This window comes from Barbus barbus (genome assembly GCF_936440315.1).
Source record: "Barbus barbus genome assembly, chromosome: 18".
NCBI lineage: Eukaryota > Metazoa > Chordata > Actinopteri > Cypriniformes > Cyprinidae > Barbus > Barbus barbus.
The window spans coordinates 26,748,976-26,767,578 of record NC_136746.1 but is presented as its reverse complement, the minus strand read 5'-3'; the positions used below and the strand labels follow the sequence as shown (position 1 = coordinate 26,767,578).

The following is an 18,603-nucleotide window of genomic DNA, read 5'->3' as shown; positions in this document are numbered from 1 at the left end:
ATGATGCTGAAAATTCAGCTTTGCATCACAGGAATAAATTACATTTTAACATACATTCAAATAGAAAACATGAATTAAGTTTCACAATATTATATGATTTTACGGTGTCAAATAAATCCAGCCTTGGTGAGCATAAGATCTTATCCACCCTTAACATTTGAACAAAGGCATCAACTGTTATTTAAAGTCAACATAAAAATGAAAATTCATCAGTCTGCATTATTACAAAAAAATAATTAGACATTGACAATGTTGAATATAATTGAATATCCTGTTTAAAATGTCAGTACAAACGGTGTTAATGTACATGGAGTCCCCTGTCAGTAATATGTTCCTCTCGTCTGTCTCTTATTTTAGATGGGAACATGAGCTCCAGTAAATCAGTGGTGGTTCTGTCTGTATTGTGTTCTTTCCTCCTTTGTTCGACGGGTCTTCTGCTATGGTTATACTGTCGTGACAGGAGTAGATGACCTCTCGTCTACACTGGATTCATGCAGACCAAGATTCACATGAATTTCTGGAAATTAACGTGCCTGTGCTGAGCGGCACCTACTACTGCCATTCCAATAGTGCCTCCAACATTATTTTTAGTCTTGTATTTTTTTAAATATAAATGAATACTGCTGCTCTACTAGGCTTTATGTAATCCAGATTATGGAGAGAAGCACGACATCATTTTGAACAAGTTGAAGTGTGTGATTTTTGTTGCAATTACATTGTTTCTTCACTAGCAACTATCCTGAGATGTGAGGTAAAGCCAGAAAAAGTCAATTTTAGGTTTTTAGAGCATTCATAAAAAGAAATAAGAGTGAGAATAATATAATTAGAACCTTTTACAAAAATCATATTTGCTAAATTTATGGTTCCTTTTGAATGGCTGTTTATGGAAAAAGTGACATGACCATGCTAACCATCTTAACAACACTAGCTTGAATTTAAGGCAGGGCTATCAATCTTTTTTAGTCTGTTTGGCACCACCGAAATGACACATTTCAGCTTTAAAAGTGACAGCTCATTGAAGATTGATATATTTAAAAACACCGAATATACAAATGTTTGTGCATGCAATTTACATATGACTGAAAGAATATTCAAGACAAAAACGTATTGTATACCTGCTGATTTTGAAGGATGTTACTATGCACAGCTTAACTGGAGAAGTTTACTTTCACTGTAGCATTAATGTTAACAAGATAAACTGTTTGTATTAATGTATTTTAAAATGTTTGAATTGATGCATTTAATTTTTTTTTTCACTTTTATTAACTTTAGTACAAAAAAGTGATTTTTATATTGATTTTATTTAGACATTTTAAATAATCTTTGGACCAAAACTAAATCTAACCAAAGAATGTATTTTCAGCTCATGAGTGTTTCTTGTTGCTTGTTTGTAAATTACAAAATTAAAATAATGTCATTATAATGAAAATCAGACCAAAAACAACAAAAATCCTCATATAATCCACAAAACATTTCATAGTTTAAGAAATGACACCTCATATGTCCATTCCAACTAGAAGGTACAATCTTTAAAATCACGTCAATTAACATGGTATTAAATAATATGCAACTTGTGTTTTTGTTGTTTAAATATCGATGATGACAAAGATCTCTGGTTTCTCTGTGTCATGTACTTGCATAGCAGAGTAGGTGATAGCTTTCACTTCTGTTCCCTGTAAAACAGAAAAATAAAAGCATTAAAATCTTTGCCCCCTGATGCCTGTTTAAACAAAAGAGTGCATCATTTAACATCTCGTGATGCAAAATGCTGGGAGTCTGTAATAAATCCACTATTAAAATGTTTGTAAACCATTGCTTCCAGCTTCAATACGAGTCCTCTATCCATAAGATTCCTTAACCCTGCAGTGAAAAAGTCATTAGGAGAGAAATATGCACAAATCAAGCACCGTTTAACCCTCCAAAACAGTTCTAATCAAATATGTTGGCGAATTTTGATGCGAGACAACAACTGAATGGACTTTCCTTTACTAGAGGATGCATCATTGATTATAGACTAGTATTTTGGCTGGAAGCAACGATTTAAAGTTGGAGTGGTGTGGATTATTGTGATGTTTTAACAGCTGTTTAGACTCATTCTGACGGCACCCATTCACTATAGAAGATCCATTGGTGAGCAAGTGATGCAATGCTAAATTTCACCAAATCTGTTCCAAAGAATCAAACTACATCTTGGATGAGTAAATGTACTGCAAAATTTCATTTTTGGGTTTAAGCAGCCCGGGCCAGACATAACAGCATTCCATGTGAATTTGGGGCAGGATTATGTGTTTGCTCAAACATTGGTCGTTTTATTCACCACTGATTCCTATCACTTGTTTACTTCCTCTGGATAAAGGGATTTGCTCAGATTAATAAATACAGCCCGTGTAAACGCTTTCTCAAAACAGTAATCTGCAGTGAAATAGCTATAAAGACTCATATGAGCTTTATTACACGTGAAAGCGATCACACTGAAAGAGTTTAATATTACACTATCAATATTTATACATTTGGAGAGAGAAATTAGACCTGGCAGCAACAAACAACACTGAAAACATCCTGAAACTGTGAGAAACCTCTGTCCTTGGCTAAAATAAAACTGCATCATGAGTTTAACATTAAGCTGTATATTAGTCTAGAGGCACAGCATGATTTCACGACTACTTTAAACACTGCTGCATTGTAAAGGAATTAGAGGAATGTGTTCCCCAGACAAATTGTATAACAGCATTTTACAAGACTACTGTATAACACGAGGTAAAGTTAATAGTATGATCATAAAGGACACACTATATAACAGTATTTATGTTGCATATAATATTCACAAGCCAGTATGAACATTTTAATTACTTGAATGGGGAAAGCAGAAATCTGTAAGATTTTAAGGAATTGAATCTGACATTAATTCAACTTAAATCATGCAAATAAATTATGGCAGGTGCATACATCTGCACTATGAATATGAACTGATATCTCCCATTCATTTTATCTCCCATTCAGAACCATCTCTTCCCATTTATATTGTCAATCTCTGTACTCTAATTCAACGCTGCAGAAATAAAAACCAAATGATCGAAGAAATGTTCAATTATACATTGCAACTAGGTTTACCAAGAAGAGTGTGGCTAGGTGCTGTTTGTCCGTTTTCTGTATTCGATGTAAATACTTGAACACAATCTATGTTTCAGAACTTTTTCTCATTCTATCAGTAGAGGGCGCTATGATTGCGAAACCAATAACTGCTACTTATTAATAAGGGAGGTTTCAATTCTGCATGTTGTTTTGGTGAAAGTGTGAACGTACTAAAATATGACATGGACAAAAGTGATTGTGATATGTTTTTATGTTTGAACTAATTCTGACGGCACCCATTCACTGCAGAGGATCCATTGGTGAAATCTGTTTCCATGATGAAACAAACTCAAATACATCTTGGATGGCCTGGAGTCATTTTTCATTATTCTTTAAAGCAGCCAGACCAGAGTTCCAGTGATGAGTCTGTGTCAGAACTATGGCTGAAACAGCGGTAGTCGGTTATTCACCACTGATTTGTAAGCACTTTTATCACACTACATGGTTTAAACCACAGGTTTGCATAACATCTCCATCTACAGCAATTTTGGTTTTTATAATTGCTCCCTTTTGCAGCTTACTGATGATGCTATATTAGGAATTTAACTCCCTAATAATCTAGGAAGTTGATTTTGTTGTTCCAACTTCCATTGTTGTTGCTCACAATTACAAGCAACCCATAAACTCCCCTGTGGATTTCCATAAGGGTTTACAGGGCTGGAAAAGAGATGTGCTACTGTTCAACTAGATGTGATTCAGCAGTGAATGTGTAAAGCAAATAAACCACAGATGTGTTTAAACATCTGTTTATGCTCTGGTGGTCTCCCCCACAGACAAATGGAACGTACCTGCGGGTGCTTGTTTATGTTAAACTCTTCACCCCACCTGCAAATAAAAAAGAATGACTGTAATCTGAAAGAAACATGCACAACAGTCACACAACATGAAGGAATTGTACAAAAATTCAGATTTATTTAAAGGGATAGTTCACTCAAAAATGAAAATTCTGTCATCATTTACATTCAATTTCTTCTACTAAACACAGAAGATGATATTATCAAGAACGTGGGTAACCAAACAGTTTTTAAGCCCTGTTCACACCAAGCATGATAACGATAAAGATACCGATATTAGCGTCCACACCAGCGAACGTCTGTTTATTCTAAGCGCACATGCATCTGCCGCTTTAAATTCTCAAGCTTGTTATAGCAGGATGGATTCTGATTGGCTGTCAGTGTTTTTATCGTTCATCAGCTGGAAAGTGATTCCAACGATATCGTTTCTCTTTGCCTTTATCGTTATAGCTGTGGTGTGGACTCTGCTATACTGAGAACGATTTTTAGAACTATATCTTTATCGTTATCGTGCTTGGTGTGAACGGGGCTATAACTCTTTAAAGTAAAGGCTCCAACAGGAGGGTGATGCTATAGAAAACCATTTTGGTTCCCCAAAGAACCTTTCAGTGAACAGTGAACCATACATTTTTTAAATGTAAAGAGCATTTTAATAATCTTTCCAGTATAAAAGAAGCTTTAGTGCAAGGGAAAGGTTCCATGGATGTTAAAGGTTCTTCATGGAACCAAAGATGCTAATAAAGAACCTTAACTTTTTTTAAAGTGTATGGGGAAAAAAAAAAAAACCTGTGGAAGTCAATGGAGACCAGAAAATGTTTAGTTATCCACATTCTTCAAAATATCTTCTTCTGTATTCACCAGAAGAAAGAAATGTAGTACTGGCATGAGGCTCTGTAACTGAACATTTTTTTTCTCTTTTGGCTGAACTATCCCTTTAACATTTATTTTAGGTAAACGTAATTGATGTTTGTAATTTTCAGAAGACAGACTCTGAAAATCCCAAATCCCAGAGTGTTTAAACACTACAAGACTTGTAAGCTGGAAAAGCCAGACTCTTGTTCGGGAATGTGGGGCCTCTTTCTGAGCACAGGATAGCAAACTGAAAGTTTATTTCATGCTTTACCACATGGGTAATATTACACATTGTAACTTTTGTTTTAATGTGAGAGACTCATCCTCTGGTGAAATTTCACACATCAGAATCATTCCCACTGAAAATGATTCAGCCCACTTTCACTAGAATTCAAATTCCTGATGTCTGGCTATGTAGATTCATTCTGACTGATAGCATCCAGAGAATTCATTCGGGTTCAGACACAAAATGCTAGTGTTCAGTGTTTTTGGCTGAGCATCGACAGGGGCTCTGTGAGTGTATAATGAAAAAGGCTTTCATTATTCCCGGTGTCCTGTTTTAGAGTCAGAACTCACCCTATAGAGCGGATTTTCCAGCGCATTCGGTCTACATTCAACACCTTCACTTCCTGCAAAGCAAAAGACAAGCTTGTTGGAAAACGGAAAATACCAAGGTCACAGGAAATCTAATGTTTGCACATTACCCTGGGAATGAAGAAGAGATCAGCACTGAATTTAAAGAGCCAGTCGTCCAAGAAATGTAAAAGGAGTGACTCCATGTCGTCTCCTGAAACAACAAGATAAAGTCACCATCTGGCTTTTCAATTCATTTCCTTTTTGTCACACAACACCAACAAGTCGAGTCACATTGAGTTACTGTTACTCAGAAAATGTACTATAGAACATTTGCACTTGTGCATTTGACGCTATTTAAAATGATTTATAATTTTTGTAAACAATGTACCATTTTTTTAGTTTACAGTCCACACATGCAGTGCACAGACTTTCTATAAACAATTTATTGCCATTTATGGTGCATTTTCATCTTTCATGAAGCTTGTAACTACCAGGAAAAAATGTATCCTTTTCTTTCTCCTTTTGTGGAGAAAAGCAAGTCTTACTAGGTTGCAGCAAGATGAGGGTGTAACTGATGACAGAATCTACTTCATTTCTGTAATTATATTATTTATAGCCTGTATAGTCAACTAGCAACCTATAAAAGTAGGCCTGACCTCAAAGATATTAAGGTTTCTTACTGGCAAAATAAATTATCCTCTAATTAATAAATTATTCCAGTAAAAAAACTCAGTGTAGGACTTGGCATCACCATGCACCGCTTGATGAAGTGAAGTGAAGTGTGAAGTGACATTCAGCCAAGTATGGTGACCCATACTCGGAATTCGTGCTCTGCATTTAACCCATCCATCATGCACACACACACCGTGAACACACACACACACAGCAGTGAACACACACACACCGTGAACACACACCCGGAGCAGTGGGCAGCCATTTATGCTGCGGCGCCCGGGGAGCAGTTGGGGGTTCGGTGCCTTGCTCAAGGGCACCTCAGTCGTGGTATTGAGGGTGGAGAGAGCGCTGGACATTCACTCCCCCCACCTACAATCCCTGCCGGCCTGAGACTCGAACCCGCAACCTTTGGAATACGAGTCCGACTCTCTAACCATTAGGCCACGACTTCCCCGATACATACACGCCATCATAAATACATAAAAATTTCACTAAATCACAAGTGTATCACTACTGAAATTGTGCTGAACGATAGAAACAGACTGCATGGCTATATTCTGAAAAAATATATACATAAATAAATAAATATATATATACACACAAACACGTACACACACACAGTTCACTCAAAATGGACATTTTTATAATCATTGATTCATTTCTATGTCGTTCAAACATCAGATTTGCCTCCTCTTCTGTGAAACAGTAAAGATACTAGGCAGAATGAAGTTGTGTTCATACAATGAAAGTAGATGGTGAATTTTATTGTTAAGCTCAGAAAAGGTAAGACTGTTTTAGAACAATAGGCTATAAAGACGGATTAGAATAAATCATTTCCAAAATTTCCATTTGAGTGAATTTTATTTCTGTTGTGCGTTTTCATAAGCTATTTTTACTATTTTAACTAAACCACATCCTGTTTTTATATTTGGAAGGCTGCTTCAGAGTGCACTCTTGTCCTGTCATTATAAGCGTCCTTGGGCTTGTTGTTTGTTTATGGCTCATAAAGCAATCAGAGTTATTATTGTAGGCAGGTATTTTGGTATTATTTGATATTTTGGTCTCATTTTAAATAAAAAGCATTTGGAAATTATGATCCATTTCTTGAAAATGTCAGTAGCTCTATAGAAAGATAGAATTGGTCGAATAAATATTTTGAAAATTAATATTTTGCCAAAATTTTTATATTTATTCCAGAACTCCCTCCCCATAAACATCTATTTCAACGACTTAAAAAAAAGTTAACTAAATTAATTTGTAATAACAGATGTTCCAGACTCCGTCTATATTTGCCATATGATAGAGGAGGTCTTCAGTGTCCTGATTTTCATTGGTATTATTGGGCTGTACAACTATTATGTTTTATATTTTATCTCCCATTTTGGGTGGATATGGAATCGGCTGCCATTAATTCTGGCCTGCCTTTAAATTTGTGTTTATATTCCTCAGAATTGAAAGATCTTAAAAAAATAAATAAAAATGTTTCCAATTTTATAAATATGATTACTGTATGATTTGATGTGAAAAAATATCTAGGTGCCTTCTACCCTTTGTCTTGTTTTAGTCCAATTTGGGACAATGAAAAATTTTAACCAGGCAGATCAGACGCATGTCAGCCCTAATCTTGAAACAAGGAAGCAGATCTATATGTTAACAATACTTTTATGTCATTTGATGAAATAGTTAATACATACAATAGTCCTACGAATAGTATTTACAAATAAGAAATGTTATCCTCAAATCACAAAATAATTCCTTCGATATGCCACCAGTCTATTTTGGAAAAAAAGTGACAAGAAATTGTTTTAATAAAGGTTTAATTTCTTCATTATATAATATGCTGGTGTCAGGTTCAAAGGACTCTTCAAACAGTAAATTGAAAGCTTGGAGATCGGATCTCAAGGACGATATTGAGATGGAGGACTGGATGGAAGCTCAATCCCTAACAATGAACACACGACTGAAACTGCTACAATATAAATGGTTGATGAGGATTCATATAACTCCAGTCGTATTGCATAAATATAATGAAAATATCCCAGATACCTGCTTAAGATGCAGCGACTTTAAAGGAACGCTATATCACTGTATATGGGAGCGTGAAGAATGATAGAAAAGATCCTTGATGTTAACATACCACTGTCACCTTTAATCTTTTTATTTCATTTATATCACGAGGAGATCAAGTATACGGAGTATATATATATATATTCTTCAAGAGAAACGGCTTATTTCTTATTATAACTGGAAAAGTATATATGCACCAAATATAGGACGATGGCTGAAACAAATGGTAACATATGTAATGGAAAAGATTATTAAGAGAGAAATACATAATTTTTGATGGCGTTTGGGGACCTTTATAATGTGGTGGACTTGGAAATGTGTTGATAGAAGACTAAAAAAAAAGTGATATTGTATATTATATATATATTTTTGTGTGTGTGTGAGTTTTATCTGTTACATGGAAATTTATATGTACATGTGTATTGTTAAAATGCAATAAAAAGTAAGCATTTGGACTTATTTTGGTTTAATATGGAGTTTGTTTCTAGCAGGATCTGGCAACACGAATCAGTCAAGGCATACGTTTCTTGCAGCTAGCATATTAAAGAGAGACGCATCTGTGATGCACGTTTAAATACATCATTATCTAGTTGTTCAGTTCGGTTCTGTATGGAGTAGAAGTATTGTAAATGCGGTCATCACTGCCTGAGTTTATTCAGTTGTAGAATGCGGTTGTCACTCCTGTAAATTACTGAACTGTGTGTGTACAGAATTGATAATTAACTACCGAACTTAGCTGTGTGTATGTGGAGTCAAATACAGTAGACGCTTATAACCCCAGGTGGTCTGAAAAGAAAAGGTTGAATATACTGTCCCACCTTCTGATTCTACTTCTACAGTGTCAGTGGGTTCAACAGTTTCTGTGTCCGTCATGTAGCCAAACATCCCCATTGCACACTGTTCAAACGCCTCTTCCAGAGAATCACCCCATGAATGAATCCTACAGTGAAGAACAGCAAGCACACATAGTCATTCAATTAAGGGTGTGTTATTTTAAAATCTTGCCCTCATCTTCCACTAAACATATTCCAGCCACAAACTTTCACCAAGAGTTGAGGCAATGTTGAAACCACTCAAAAAGTGTTTAGTGCAGCTTCTTTGCATTTTATTTAAGTAACAGTGCACTAGTCACAGGCAAATACTTACTGGACATCTGCAGTATGATCAAGATCTGAAACAGAAAATCAAATATTGCTTTAATGATGATGCTGATTCACAACCTACATAAATATAAACGTGGCATTGCAAACCCTGAGCAATCGCAGAATTAAACTATTTTACTTCCAACAATGTGAGAAATGTTTCTTTTAACCAGCAGGTTTGTTTTCAAGTAACTAGGCCTAATCAACCGATTCAAGGTCTCGAAGCTTTGTTTTCGTCATTACTACTCCATGCACATTTTGCCATTATTCATCTCGAAATGAGACGTACGTAGTGAAACTATTCTAAAAAAAAAAAAAAAAAAAAAAAAAAAAATATATATATAATAAATTGGTATGTTGCGTGCTGACGTGCACATCTTGGAGCGTCCTATCACGTGACCTAATTAATATTCATGAACCTTTACCAAATCAGAAATCGTACATTATACAGTGCGTTTCTGTAATGCATAGCTCTAACGTAAGACCAGTGTGTATTACATACTTTTCAGCACATTTACGTCTAGTTTCAGTAGGTTTTGTTTGTGTTCTTTACTGGATTTACATGACATGCGAAATAAACAGTGAATTCGATTCCACTTACACTCGTATTTCCTGGTGATAGGAGGATATTTTGATTTGATAGCCTTTTGCGCTTCTGTGAGATCAAGTTCGCGGTCATTCATTGTTCTGTGAGTGATTTTAATGCTCTGTAGGCGTTATTATTTCCGCGAAAACATGCTAGACATATAGTGTGAAAGCAGAAACAGTGAAGCATAAAGTATTATAAGAGTCCGCTGGCTCCTGCATTCGTTTTCATAATAAAAGTCCCATTCCTTATTTAACTAAAATCGTGGTTGCTCGTTTCAGCTATATGTGATATCTCACTTTTTCTATGTATATTGTTTAATGTTACAGTCATATGCAAGGTTAGTGACAATGATCATCTTATTTGGTATAAAATTTCCACTCACTGACACTTAAAACACTTGCAGTACAATAATTCATGTCCCAGTGAATAATATTACACTCCACTTTTATAGTCCAGTAATTGATATATTGTAAGACTTACAATTATTTGAAGTTATCTGAAGTGGTGTTAACCAAAGCAATATTAAACTGATTTGATGGATTGTTACAGGATTTGCCAGATACAGCCATTTATCAAGTTAATCTGACTCACTTCAGTAAAGAAACCATAGTTTGCATTGCTCTAGCTGAGAAACTGGTGGAGACAGATAAACACATGTGTTGTGTAAATCACTGCTGAAATGTAAGGGAGCAGGAAACTTCCTCTGTGAAGTCTCATGGAATTCATTTGTGGACTTTCAAGGTTTGCTTATTTTATAACTGTTTACTTTACTTTTACTGTTTACTTTGTTTTTATTGCAGAACAAGAACACTTGCAGAGAAAGCTACTGAATCCCCTCCTCTTCTAGTGTATAATGAACACGTAATCATAGTTCTCTTAGTGCTTCTACTCTGGTATTTATGATACAAGCAATGTCTGTTTTGGGTATCTCACCTATGTCAGAACCACACTATTAACTCTAATCTGTATTATATAAAGAAGAGATACACTCTGAATATTTCTGGATAAAAAGTGTCTGCTAAATGCATAAATATAAATGCAGAATATCAAATGTTGGTTAAGGTCACAGGGCATCGTTTGCAGTTTATAACATCAAGATATAGGCTATTATTTACATCGAAATTACAAAGTCAAGCATTATATTCTATATTTTGTCTTTGAAACACAAATAGTTCTTTATATATTTTAAGAAGCTTCACTCAGCACTGTGGACACAGATGAGCAATACAAAAACTTCCCAAAAAACACCCCTCCCCAGAGTAGCTGGAAACTAGGCTATTCTTAAAGGCAGGAGGGGGCAGCACTGTCTATTTTTGGTCAAGCTATCTAACAGTAGATAAAGAAGAAGATGCATGCACGAGAAAGTTTTAAATGGATTTGATCAATTCACTGAAACTGTGAATGTTGCTTCTTTGCAAGTAAGTCCTTTATCATTAGGTTTTAAAATGATTAACCGGTAGTTTTTAATAGGTTTAAAGTTCAAAACTATAAAGAGGTGAACGTGAGTTGACAAATGACTGGAAGCTGATCAAAACAGTGCAAACATCTGTCCATGACACTCTTTACAAACATATTGCGAATGTTTTAAGAAAAGTGTAATCTGTTAAACGCAATCTAAATATCATTTAATAACTATGGTTTTGTAAAAATGTGTGTTTTGTAGGCATATTCTTATGCAGGGCTTGGCAAACTAGGTCAATAAGAAGCAAATAAACGGTTCTCTTTTTTTCTCCTTTTTATTATACATGTATATGCATTAAAATTCATTAGTTCATCAATAATCATCAGTATTTAATAAAGGACCAACATTATAAAACTGACCAGAGATTATATAAATTACATGTGTGGCTTTACCTGATCAACTACAAAAAGTGAATTATTTAGTAATATAGTGTAATTATTTCATGTGATGACGAAGCTGAATTTCCAGCATCATTACTCCAGTCTTCAGCGTCATATGAGCCTATAGTATATATATATATATTTGTGTGTGTGTGACCCTGGACCACAAAACCAGTCATAAGGGTCAATTTTTTGAAATTGAGATTTATACATATGAATAAATAAGCTTTCTATTTATTTATGGTTTGTTAGGATAGGACAATATTTGGCTGAGATACAACTATTTTAAAATCTGGAATCTGACGGTGCAAAAAAAAAAAAATCAAAATACTGAGAAAATGGCCTTTAAAGTTGTCCAAATGAAGTTCTTAGCAATGCATATTACTAATCAAAAATTAAGTTTTGATATATTTACAGTAGAAAATTTACAAAATATCTTCATGGAACATGATCTTAATGTCCTAATGATTTTTGGCATAAAAGAAAAATCTATCATTTTGACCCATACAATTTATGTTTGGCTATTGCTACAAATATACCCCAGCGACTTAAGACTGGTTTTGTGCTCCAGGGTCACACACACATACATGTATGCATGTGTCCCCACGTGTCTCAAATCCACCTCCATAATTCCAGTACTAAAAAAGAAGTCACCTGTGTCCTGTTTGAATGACTATCGTCCCATAGCACTGACCCCATTCATGATGAAGTGCTTTGAGAGGTTAGTCATGCATCGCATCAAGTCCAGTCTCCCAAACACGCTGGACTCATTCCAGTTTGCATACCGTCCAAACCGTTCCACGGACGATGCCATATCCATCACTCTCCACCTAGCTCTTACTCACCTGGAACAGAAAGACTCTTATGTAAGAATGCTGTTCATCGACTTCAACTCAGCATTCAACACAATAATCCCACAACAGCTCATCCACAAACTAAACTTGCTGGGCCTTAACACTTCCCTCTGTAATTGGATCCTGGACTTTTTAACTGCAAGACCTCAGTCAGTCTGTGTCGGCCACAGCACCTCGAGCACTACCACACTGAGCACAGGTGCCCCACAAGGCTGTGTGCTCAGCCCGCTGCTCTTCACACTGCTGACCCACGACTGCACTGCCAAGTCCAGCTCCAACCACATCATCAAGTTTGCTGATGACACAACAGTGGTAGGTCTCATCAGCAACAATGATGAAACGCACTACAGAGAGGAAGTGACACAGCTGGCTGAATGGTGTGGTGCTAACAACCTTTCCCTCAATGTGGGTAAGACAAAAGAGGTTGTGATGGACTTCAGGAGAAACTCTGTTGACCACCCCCCACTGACCATCGACAGCTCGACCGTGGAGAGAGTCGGCAGCACTAAATTCCTGGGGGTGCACATCACAGAGGATCTCACCTGGACCACCAACATCACGCCACTCAACAAGAAGGGACAACAGCGCTTCCACTTTCTCCGCCGGCTGAAAAGGGCAAGTCTCCCGCCACCCATCCGCACCACTTTCTACAGGGGCACCATTGAGAGTGTGCTGACCACCTGCATCACTGTGTGGTATGGGAACTGCAGTGCTGCTGACCGCAAGACCCTACAACGGAAAGTGAACACTGCCGCAAAGATCATCGGTGCCGCTCTCCCCTCCATCCTGGACATTTTCCTTGCACGATGCTCCAGCAAAACCAACAGCATCGTGAAGGACCCCACCCACCCCTCCCACAATTTCTTCCAGCTCCTACCATCAGGTAGAAGGTACCGGAGTATCAAAGCTCGCTCTGTCAGATTGCTCAACAGCTTTTTTCCCCAGGATGTGAGAGCTCACTAGGTATAGTAGTTATAGTATTTATAGTATATGTATAGTCAGATGGTTGACTGTTGTATAGCTTTATTGTTTTTCCTATACTTGCATTGTTGTATGTTTATCTTATGTTTAACTAGTATGTAGCACCGTGGTCCTGCAAGACACGACATTTCGTTCCACTATATGTCCATACAGAATGGCAATAAAGCTCGACTTGACTCGGGGGGGGGGGGGGGGGGGGATAAATATATATTATTATTTTATTTTTTAATTTATATTCTTGCATCCTGAAACAGGTTCTGTCACTGGTCCACTGATTTCCATCTGTTGACTCTTTCCTGTTGTTTGCTTGTTATTGCAATAAATGCATAATACGTTTCTCTCAATTCCTCTTAGTCTTATTGAACACGTTTCTTGTACAACAGGCCAAGTGTGGTGTAAGTGGCCAAATAAATTATAGGCTTATTGTATTATTCATATATGGGAAATTTGGGTTTTAAGCATAATACTGTTGAGGAATAAATCTGAATATTTACATCTCTATTCTATCTGTTTCCCTAGTTGATGGACTGGCATCCTGACTGTATCGACATGAAGCCTGTGATCAGAAAGTCTTTTCCTGGAGATCAAAGGTCTGGGTCGAATAAGGAGGGTGTTGAAACTTTGGTGCTGAGCAAAATGGAGGAATCAGGTGTGCTCTTTTGCCAACGGCTGAAATATAAAGTAAAAAGTACTCAGATGCCAGATGAAAGTCCTTTGGATATTAAAACAAAAGCCGAACCTTTCATCTCCCTGCCCTTAAACTGCAGTAAGACTTCTGTTGAAAAAGTCAGCAGTGAGACTCCTGTTAAAAAATACATCTGTAAGCTGTGTGGCATGGAGTATCGCCAGAACATAAGCCTGGTGCGTCACATGCGAATACACACAGGTGAGGCACCACATGTCTGTGAACTCTGTGGAAGGGGTTTCCGTCGTAAAGACTGGCTTCAGCTGCACAGCAGTGTTCACACGGGTAACAAACGAAAGCTTGCGAAGAGCTTCAGTTGCGACGAGTGTGGGAAGAAGTTTACTGGCTCCACTGCACTCCAGAGTCATCTGTACAAACACAGAGGAGAGAGGCCGTTCGCCTGCGCGTACTGCGACAAGACCTTCTACAGTCAGACCAATCTTAAACGGCATCAGGTCGATTCTCATTCTGACGACAAACCGTTTTCTTGCCCAGTGTGTGGAAGCAGATTCTCACGCCTTTTTACGCTGCAGAAACACACGCGGACTCACACAAAAGAGAAGCCTTTCTCCTGTCCAGACTGTGGAAAGACTTTCAGTAATAAAAACTCAATTAATATGCATCGTAAACGGCACGCAGCTAAAAGTTGATGTAATGCACATTCATGCATGTTACATGAATTCCTGATTTATTCGATTTGTTTTGAATTGTTTGAGCCATGTCCGTTTTATTGATGATTTTTCTTCTGAATCTTATACATGTTTAGTGCCAAAATAAAGAACCTTTCTATCACCTTTTCATCCCTGTTTTTCTCACTTGCTTATATTTTACAAGTCATGCCCAGACATCAGTTTCTAGTTTCAGGAACGTGGACACATATTTTTCTGGTTACTAGAACAGACATTCTAACATTTTCTAATGGTTAGACAGGAACGTTTTATTTTAGGTAAATAGACCGCTCACTGTGGTTTCAGAGACATTGCCTTACCGTTCTCGGCATGTTCCCAGAACTTTCTTATTTGGTTACCATAAAAATAATTATATAGAAACATTAGAAGAGCTTTGTGTGTTGGCTACATGTATAACCACTGTTCTATGAATCTGGTAAATTTCCATCACTACCTGAATTCAGTTAATACACTTCATATATAAAGTTATGTCTTGTTTATCTTTTTTTCTAGATTTTTGCAAAGGTTTACTGAGCAACTTTTCCATACCAGAGGGGGCAGCACTGGCTGTCTGTCTTGAAGTGAAGCAGAACAAGTGTCTGAAGTTGGCACAGTCTCAGAGAATGTTCCTTTGAACAGCAACCTTGCAAGTAAGTGCTTTCAGCTCAATTTTCAAAACGGGTTTGTAACCTTTAAAGCACAAATTGGTGTTTAAGTTCAAATTTATATGCATGGGTAAGAGAAAGTATGACTGGGTTGGCAATATAGTTTCTTAAATCACAAAATCGATATTCTGTGCTGTTTTCAGGTGATGAAACTAAATTTCAGCCTTTAAATGTCAGTTTTATCACGAAATTCAAGCAAGAAATGTGGTTTTGATGCTTATCCGCCTCAAACGGTGCGTGAACATCATCTCTTCCTGTTTCTTGGTAGCGCGAAATAAACATGAATTAACATGAGAAGATATTTTGAAAGAAACAAAACTTACTAAAATGCGTCTCATGCAATCGCTCAAGTGTTTCAGCTGAGAAAAGACGGTTGTAAAACATCTTGTAAACAATGTCAGAAAATTAACCATGGTTTTACCACAAATTCAACCAAAAACACAGTAGTTAAACCATGGTTTTGCTACACTGACCATAATCTAACCATGGCATTATATATATAGGTTTCACACACTTAAGGAACATTTTTAGCAAGCAATAAATGTGACCCTGTGCCACAAAACCAGTCTTAAGTCGCTGGGGTATATTTGTAGCAATAGCCAAAAATACATTGTATGGGTCAAAATTATCAATTTTTCTTTTATGCCAAAAATCATTAGGATATTAAGTAAAGATCATGCTCCATGAAGATATTTAGTAAATTTCTTACCGCATATATATCAAAACTTCATTTTAGACAGGCCATTTTCTCATTTAGATTTTTTTTTTGCACCCTCAGATTCCAGATTTTCAAATAGTTGTATCTCAGCCAAATATTGTCCGATCCTAACAAACCATACGTCAATGGGAAGATTATTTAATCAGCTTTCAGATGATGTATACATTTCAATTGCGGAAAATTGACACTTAACACTGGTTTTGTGTGTTTTTTTCTCTCTCTTCTCAAGTCAATCTGTTTCTCTGTCTTGGTGTCCTGATTGCATCGATATGAAGCCTGTGATTAAAACAAGAGAGAAAACGGAGCATTTATCCGAGTCTCCTGTTAAAAAGTTCCGATGCAAGCTGTGCGGCAAGGAGTTCGGTCGCAAGGCACATCTGGTGCTTCACGTGCGAATACACACAGGCGAGGCGCCGTTCGTCTGCGATCTCTGCGGGAGGGGCTTCCGTTGTGCTGACTGGCTGAAAATGCACAGTTCCATACACACTGGTGAGAAACGACAGAATTTGAAGAAGCACGTTTGTGGTGAGTGTGGGAAGACGTTTCCTGGCACCACCTGGCTCCAGAGTCATCTGTATAAACACAGAGGCGAGAGGCCGTTCGCCTGCGCGCACTGCGATAAGAAGTTCTTCAGTCAAACCAATCTGAATCGCCACCACAAGGATTGTCACTCTGGAAAACACTTCTGCTGCACCGTTTGTGGAAGCGGATTCTCACGCCTCACGACGCTGCAGAAACACACGCGGATTCACACAGGAGAGAGGCCGTTCTCCTGTCCAGACTGTGGAAAGACTTTCCCTTATAAATACACCTTGAATATGCATCTTAAACTGCACGCAGCCAAAAAATAATCTGATGAACATTTATGATTTATTTAGTTTATTCTTATTTCCTCTCATTGACGATGCACGTGACTTCACATTGCTTTAATAGTTTTTTATTCCCTCAGTTGCATAGGGTGAAGTCAGCTAAAATGGGCCACGTTTTGGTAAATGACTTATAATACCATCAAATAAGGTTTGCATGAGATCTAATGATATTCTTATAAATTAGCATGGGTCTCTTAAATATATTTTATACTTTTTCACATTTAAAATTATGAGAGTTAAAGTATCAGCAGGTACCTTCTTGAGCCACGGCACAACATTCAGGTAAAATGGGTCGATATAAAAAGAGAACAACAGCTTAAATCATTTTATTTTTAACAGTAAATTGACACTATTGTCTTTAGTGTACCATAGCAACCCCATTAACACATTTCATTAAATAGAAAGTTGAATGAATATTTAATTAAACAATGTAATTAAAAATTAACTGATCATGTTGTGTGTTTCTGTGCATTGGTGTCTTTTGTGTGCATGTACTGTATTTTTTTTTAAGACTGTTAAGATTTTGTATGGATACATATCTAGGCCTATAAACCTATTTTCACCCTCAATTTCTGTCTAAAAGTGTGTGTGTGTGTGCAGCCCATTTTAGCTTAGCAATTTCTCAAAAATCAAAGTTTCTTTTATAAATTACAATCTTAAAAGCCCAACTTCAGTCTACTCATCATCACTTTAACATTAACTGTGTTTGAGATGGCATCAGCCAGACCGATAAACCAACACAGACCAGAAGTTAACTTCGGGCTAGGTGCATGCGGCCGATAAAACGTCTATAAAATATATAATATACAATATAAAAGTCTGCTAAATGACAAAAGTAAAGAGTGTAAAGACCATCAACTCTACCGTGCGACTCCACCGGGCAGGGACACCGGCAAGGGATAGAAGTATCACTTTTTATTTTAGTTTTTTCATTTATATGTTTATTATTGAAATGTTGTTATATGCATGTGTCAATTTTATTTAATTTCTTTATTTTAAGTATGTGGGTAGATAGTATTTATAGAGTTGTAACTTTTAGTTGTAGTTACTTTTTCTTATTTGTAAGTCGCTTTGGACAAAAGCGTCTGCTAAATGACAAAAGTAAGTAAAATGCATGAGTATAAAGTTCTTGAATGCTATGGAAAATTCTTGCTACACATCCATTTTTAACTTTAAGATAGGATCAAAAAGCAACAGTTTTGAAAGTTAGTTTCCTGAGTTTCATGTTTTGTAATCAACCACAAAGAGGGTACACAGGGGTGAAGAGAGCGTTTACAACCTCGAGCGGAGATGAGACAGCTGAAGACAATGAGGAGGAGTGCTGGAAAAATATATAAAGGAAGGACATTCTTCTGTAAACATGAGCTACAGAGACTGGAAGACTGGGTCAACAGAAAGATTGAATCATACAGGAGGCATTTATGATGGTATTAGAATTCCCCAACAAGTAACTGCTTTCAATGTTAACAGGCCTTGGTAGAGTCTAAGGGAGTC

The 18,603-nt window shown here is 36.9% G+C and overlaps 3 protein-coding genes across 4 annotated transcripts in view; 2 read left to right on the top strand and 1 right to left on the bottom strand.

Annotated features, from left to right (window-relative positions):
- LOC306884752 (CD276 antigen homolog) overlaps positions 1–1,716 on the top strand; it is a 36,096-nt gene extending 34,380 nt beyond the window's left edge. Inside the window, exon 4 of the mRNA XM_079440927.1 lies at positions 358–1,716. Coding sequence (XP_079297053.1) covers positions 358–470 — 113 coding nt within the window. The 3' untranslated portion in view covers positions 471–1,716. The remainder of the gene's footprint in view (positions 1–357) is intronic.
- LOC306884753 (protein archease) lies at positions 1,001–10,043 on the bottom strand. Of its 2 annotated transcripts, none has more exons than XM_079440930.1 (7): positions 9,840–10,043; positions 9,243–9,267; positions 8,915–9,036; positions 5,483–5,565; positions 5,355–5,407; positions 3,921–3,957; positions 1,001–1,673 (listed from the first exon to the last, which is right to left on the bottom strand). In XM_079440930.1, exons 1-7 carry the CDS (start codon positions 9,919–9,921, stop codon positions 1,587–1,589), a joined length of 489 nt encoding a protein of 162 aa, XP_079297056.1. In that variant the 5' UTR covers positions 9,922–10,043; the 3' UTR covers positions 1,001–1,586. The 2 variants fall into 2 exon arrangements, with proteins under 2 accessions (XP_079297056.1, XP_079297055.1); XM_079440929.1 differs by having other exon boundaries at positions 1,255–1,673; positions 3,921–3,984.
- A 1,088-nt stretch (positions 10,044–11,131) lies between these two features.
- Positions 11,132–18,241, top strand: LOC306884751 (uncharacterized protein). The gene is made up of 4 exons (XM_079440926.1): positions 11,132–11,245; positions 14,024–14,786; positions 15,371–15,507; positions 16,470–18,241. Exons 1-3 carry the CDS (start codon positions 11,180–11,182, stop codon positions 15,490–15,492), a joined length of 951 nt encoding a protein of 316 aa, XP_079297052.1. The 5' UTR covers positions 11,132–11,179; the 3' UTR covers positions 15,493–15,507; positions 16,470–18,241.
- Positions 18,242–18,603: the final 362 nt, after the last annotated feature.

Coding starts and splice junctions, on each gene's coding strand:
- LOC306884753 (XM_079440929.1), bottom strand. CDS start 9,921: ATGAATGACCGCGAACTTGATCTCACAGAAGCGCAAAAGGCTATCAAA. Junction 9,268..9,839: donor TATCACCAGGAAATACGAGT/GTAAGTGGAATC, acceptor TTTCTGTTTCAG/ATCTTGATCATACTGCAGAT. Junction 1,674..3,920: donor ACATAAACAAGCACCCGCAG/GTACGTTCCATT, acceptor TCTGTTTTACAG/GGAACAGAAGTGAAAGCTAT.
- LOC306884751 (XM_079440926.1), top strand. CDS start 11,180: ATGCACGAGAAAGTTTTAAATGGATTTGATCAATTCACTGAAACTGTG. Junction 11,246..14,023: donor TGAATGTTGCTTCTTTGCAA/GTAAGTCCTTTA, acceptor CTGTTTCCCTAG/TTGATGGACTGGCATCCTGA. Junction 14,787..15,370: donor AGACTGTGGAAAGACTTTCA/GTAATAAAAACT, acceptor CTTTTTTTCTAG/ATTTTTGCAAAGGTTTACTG.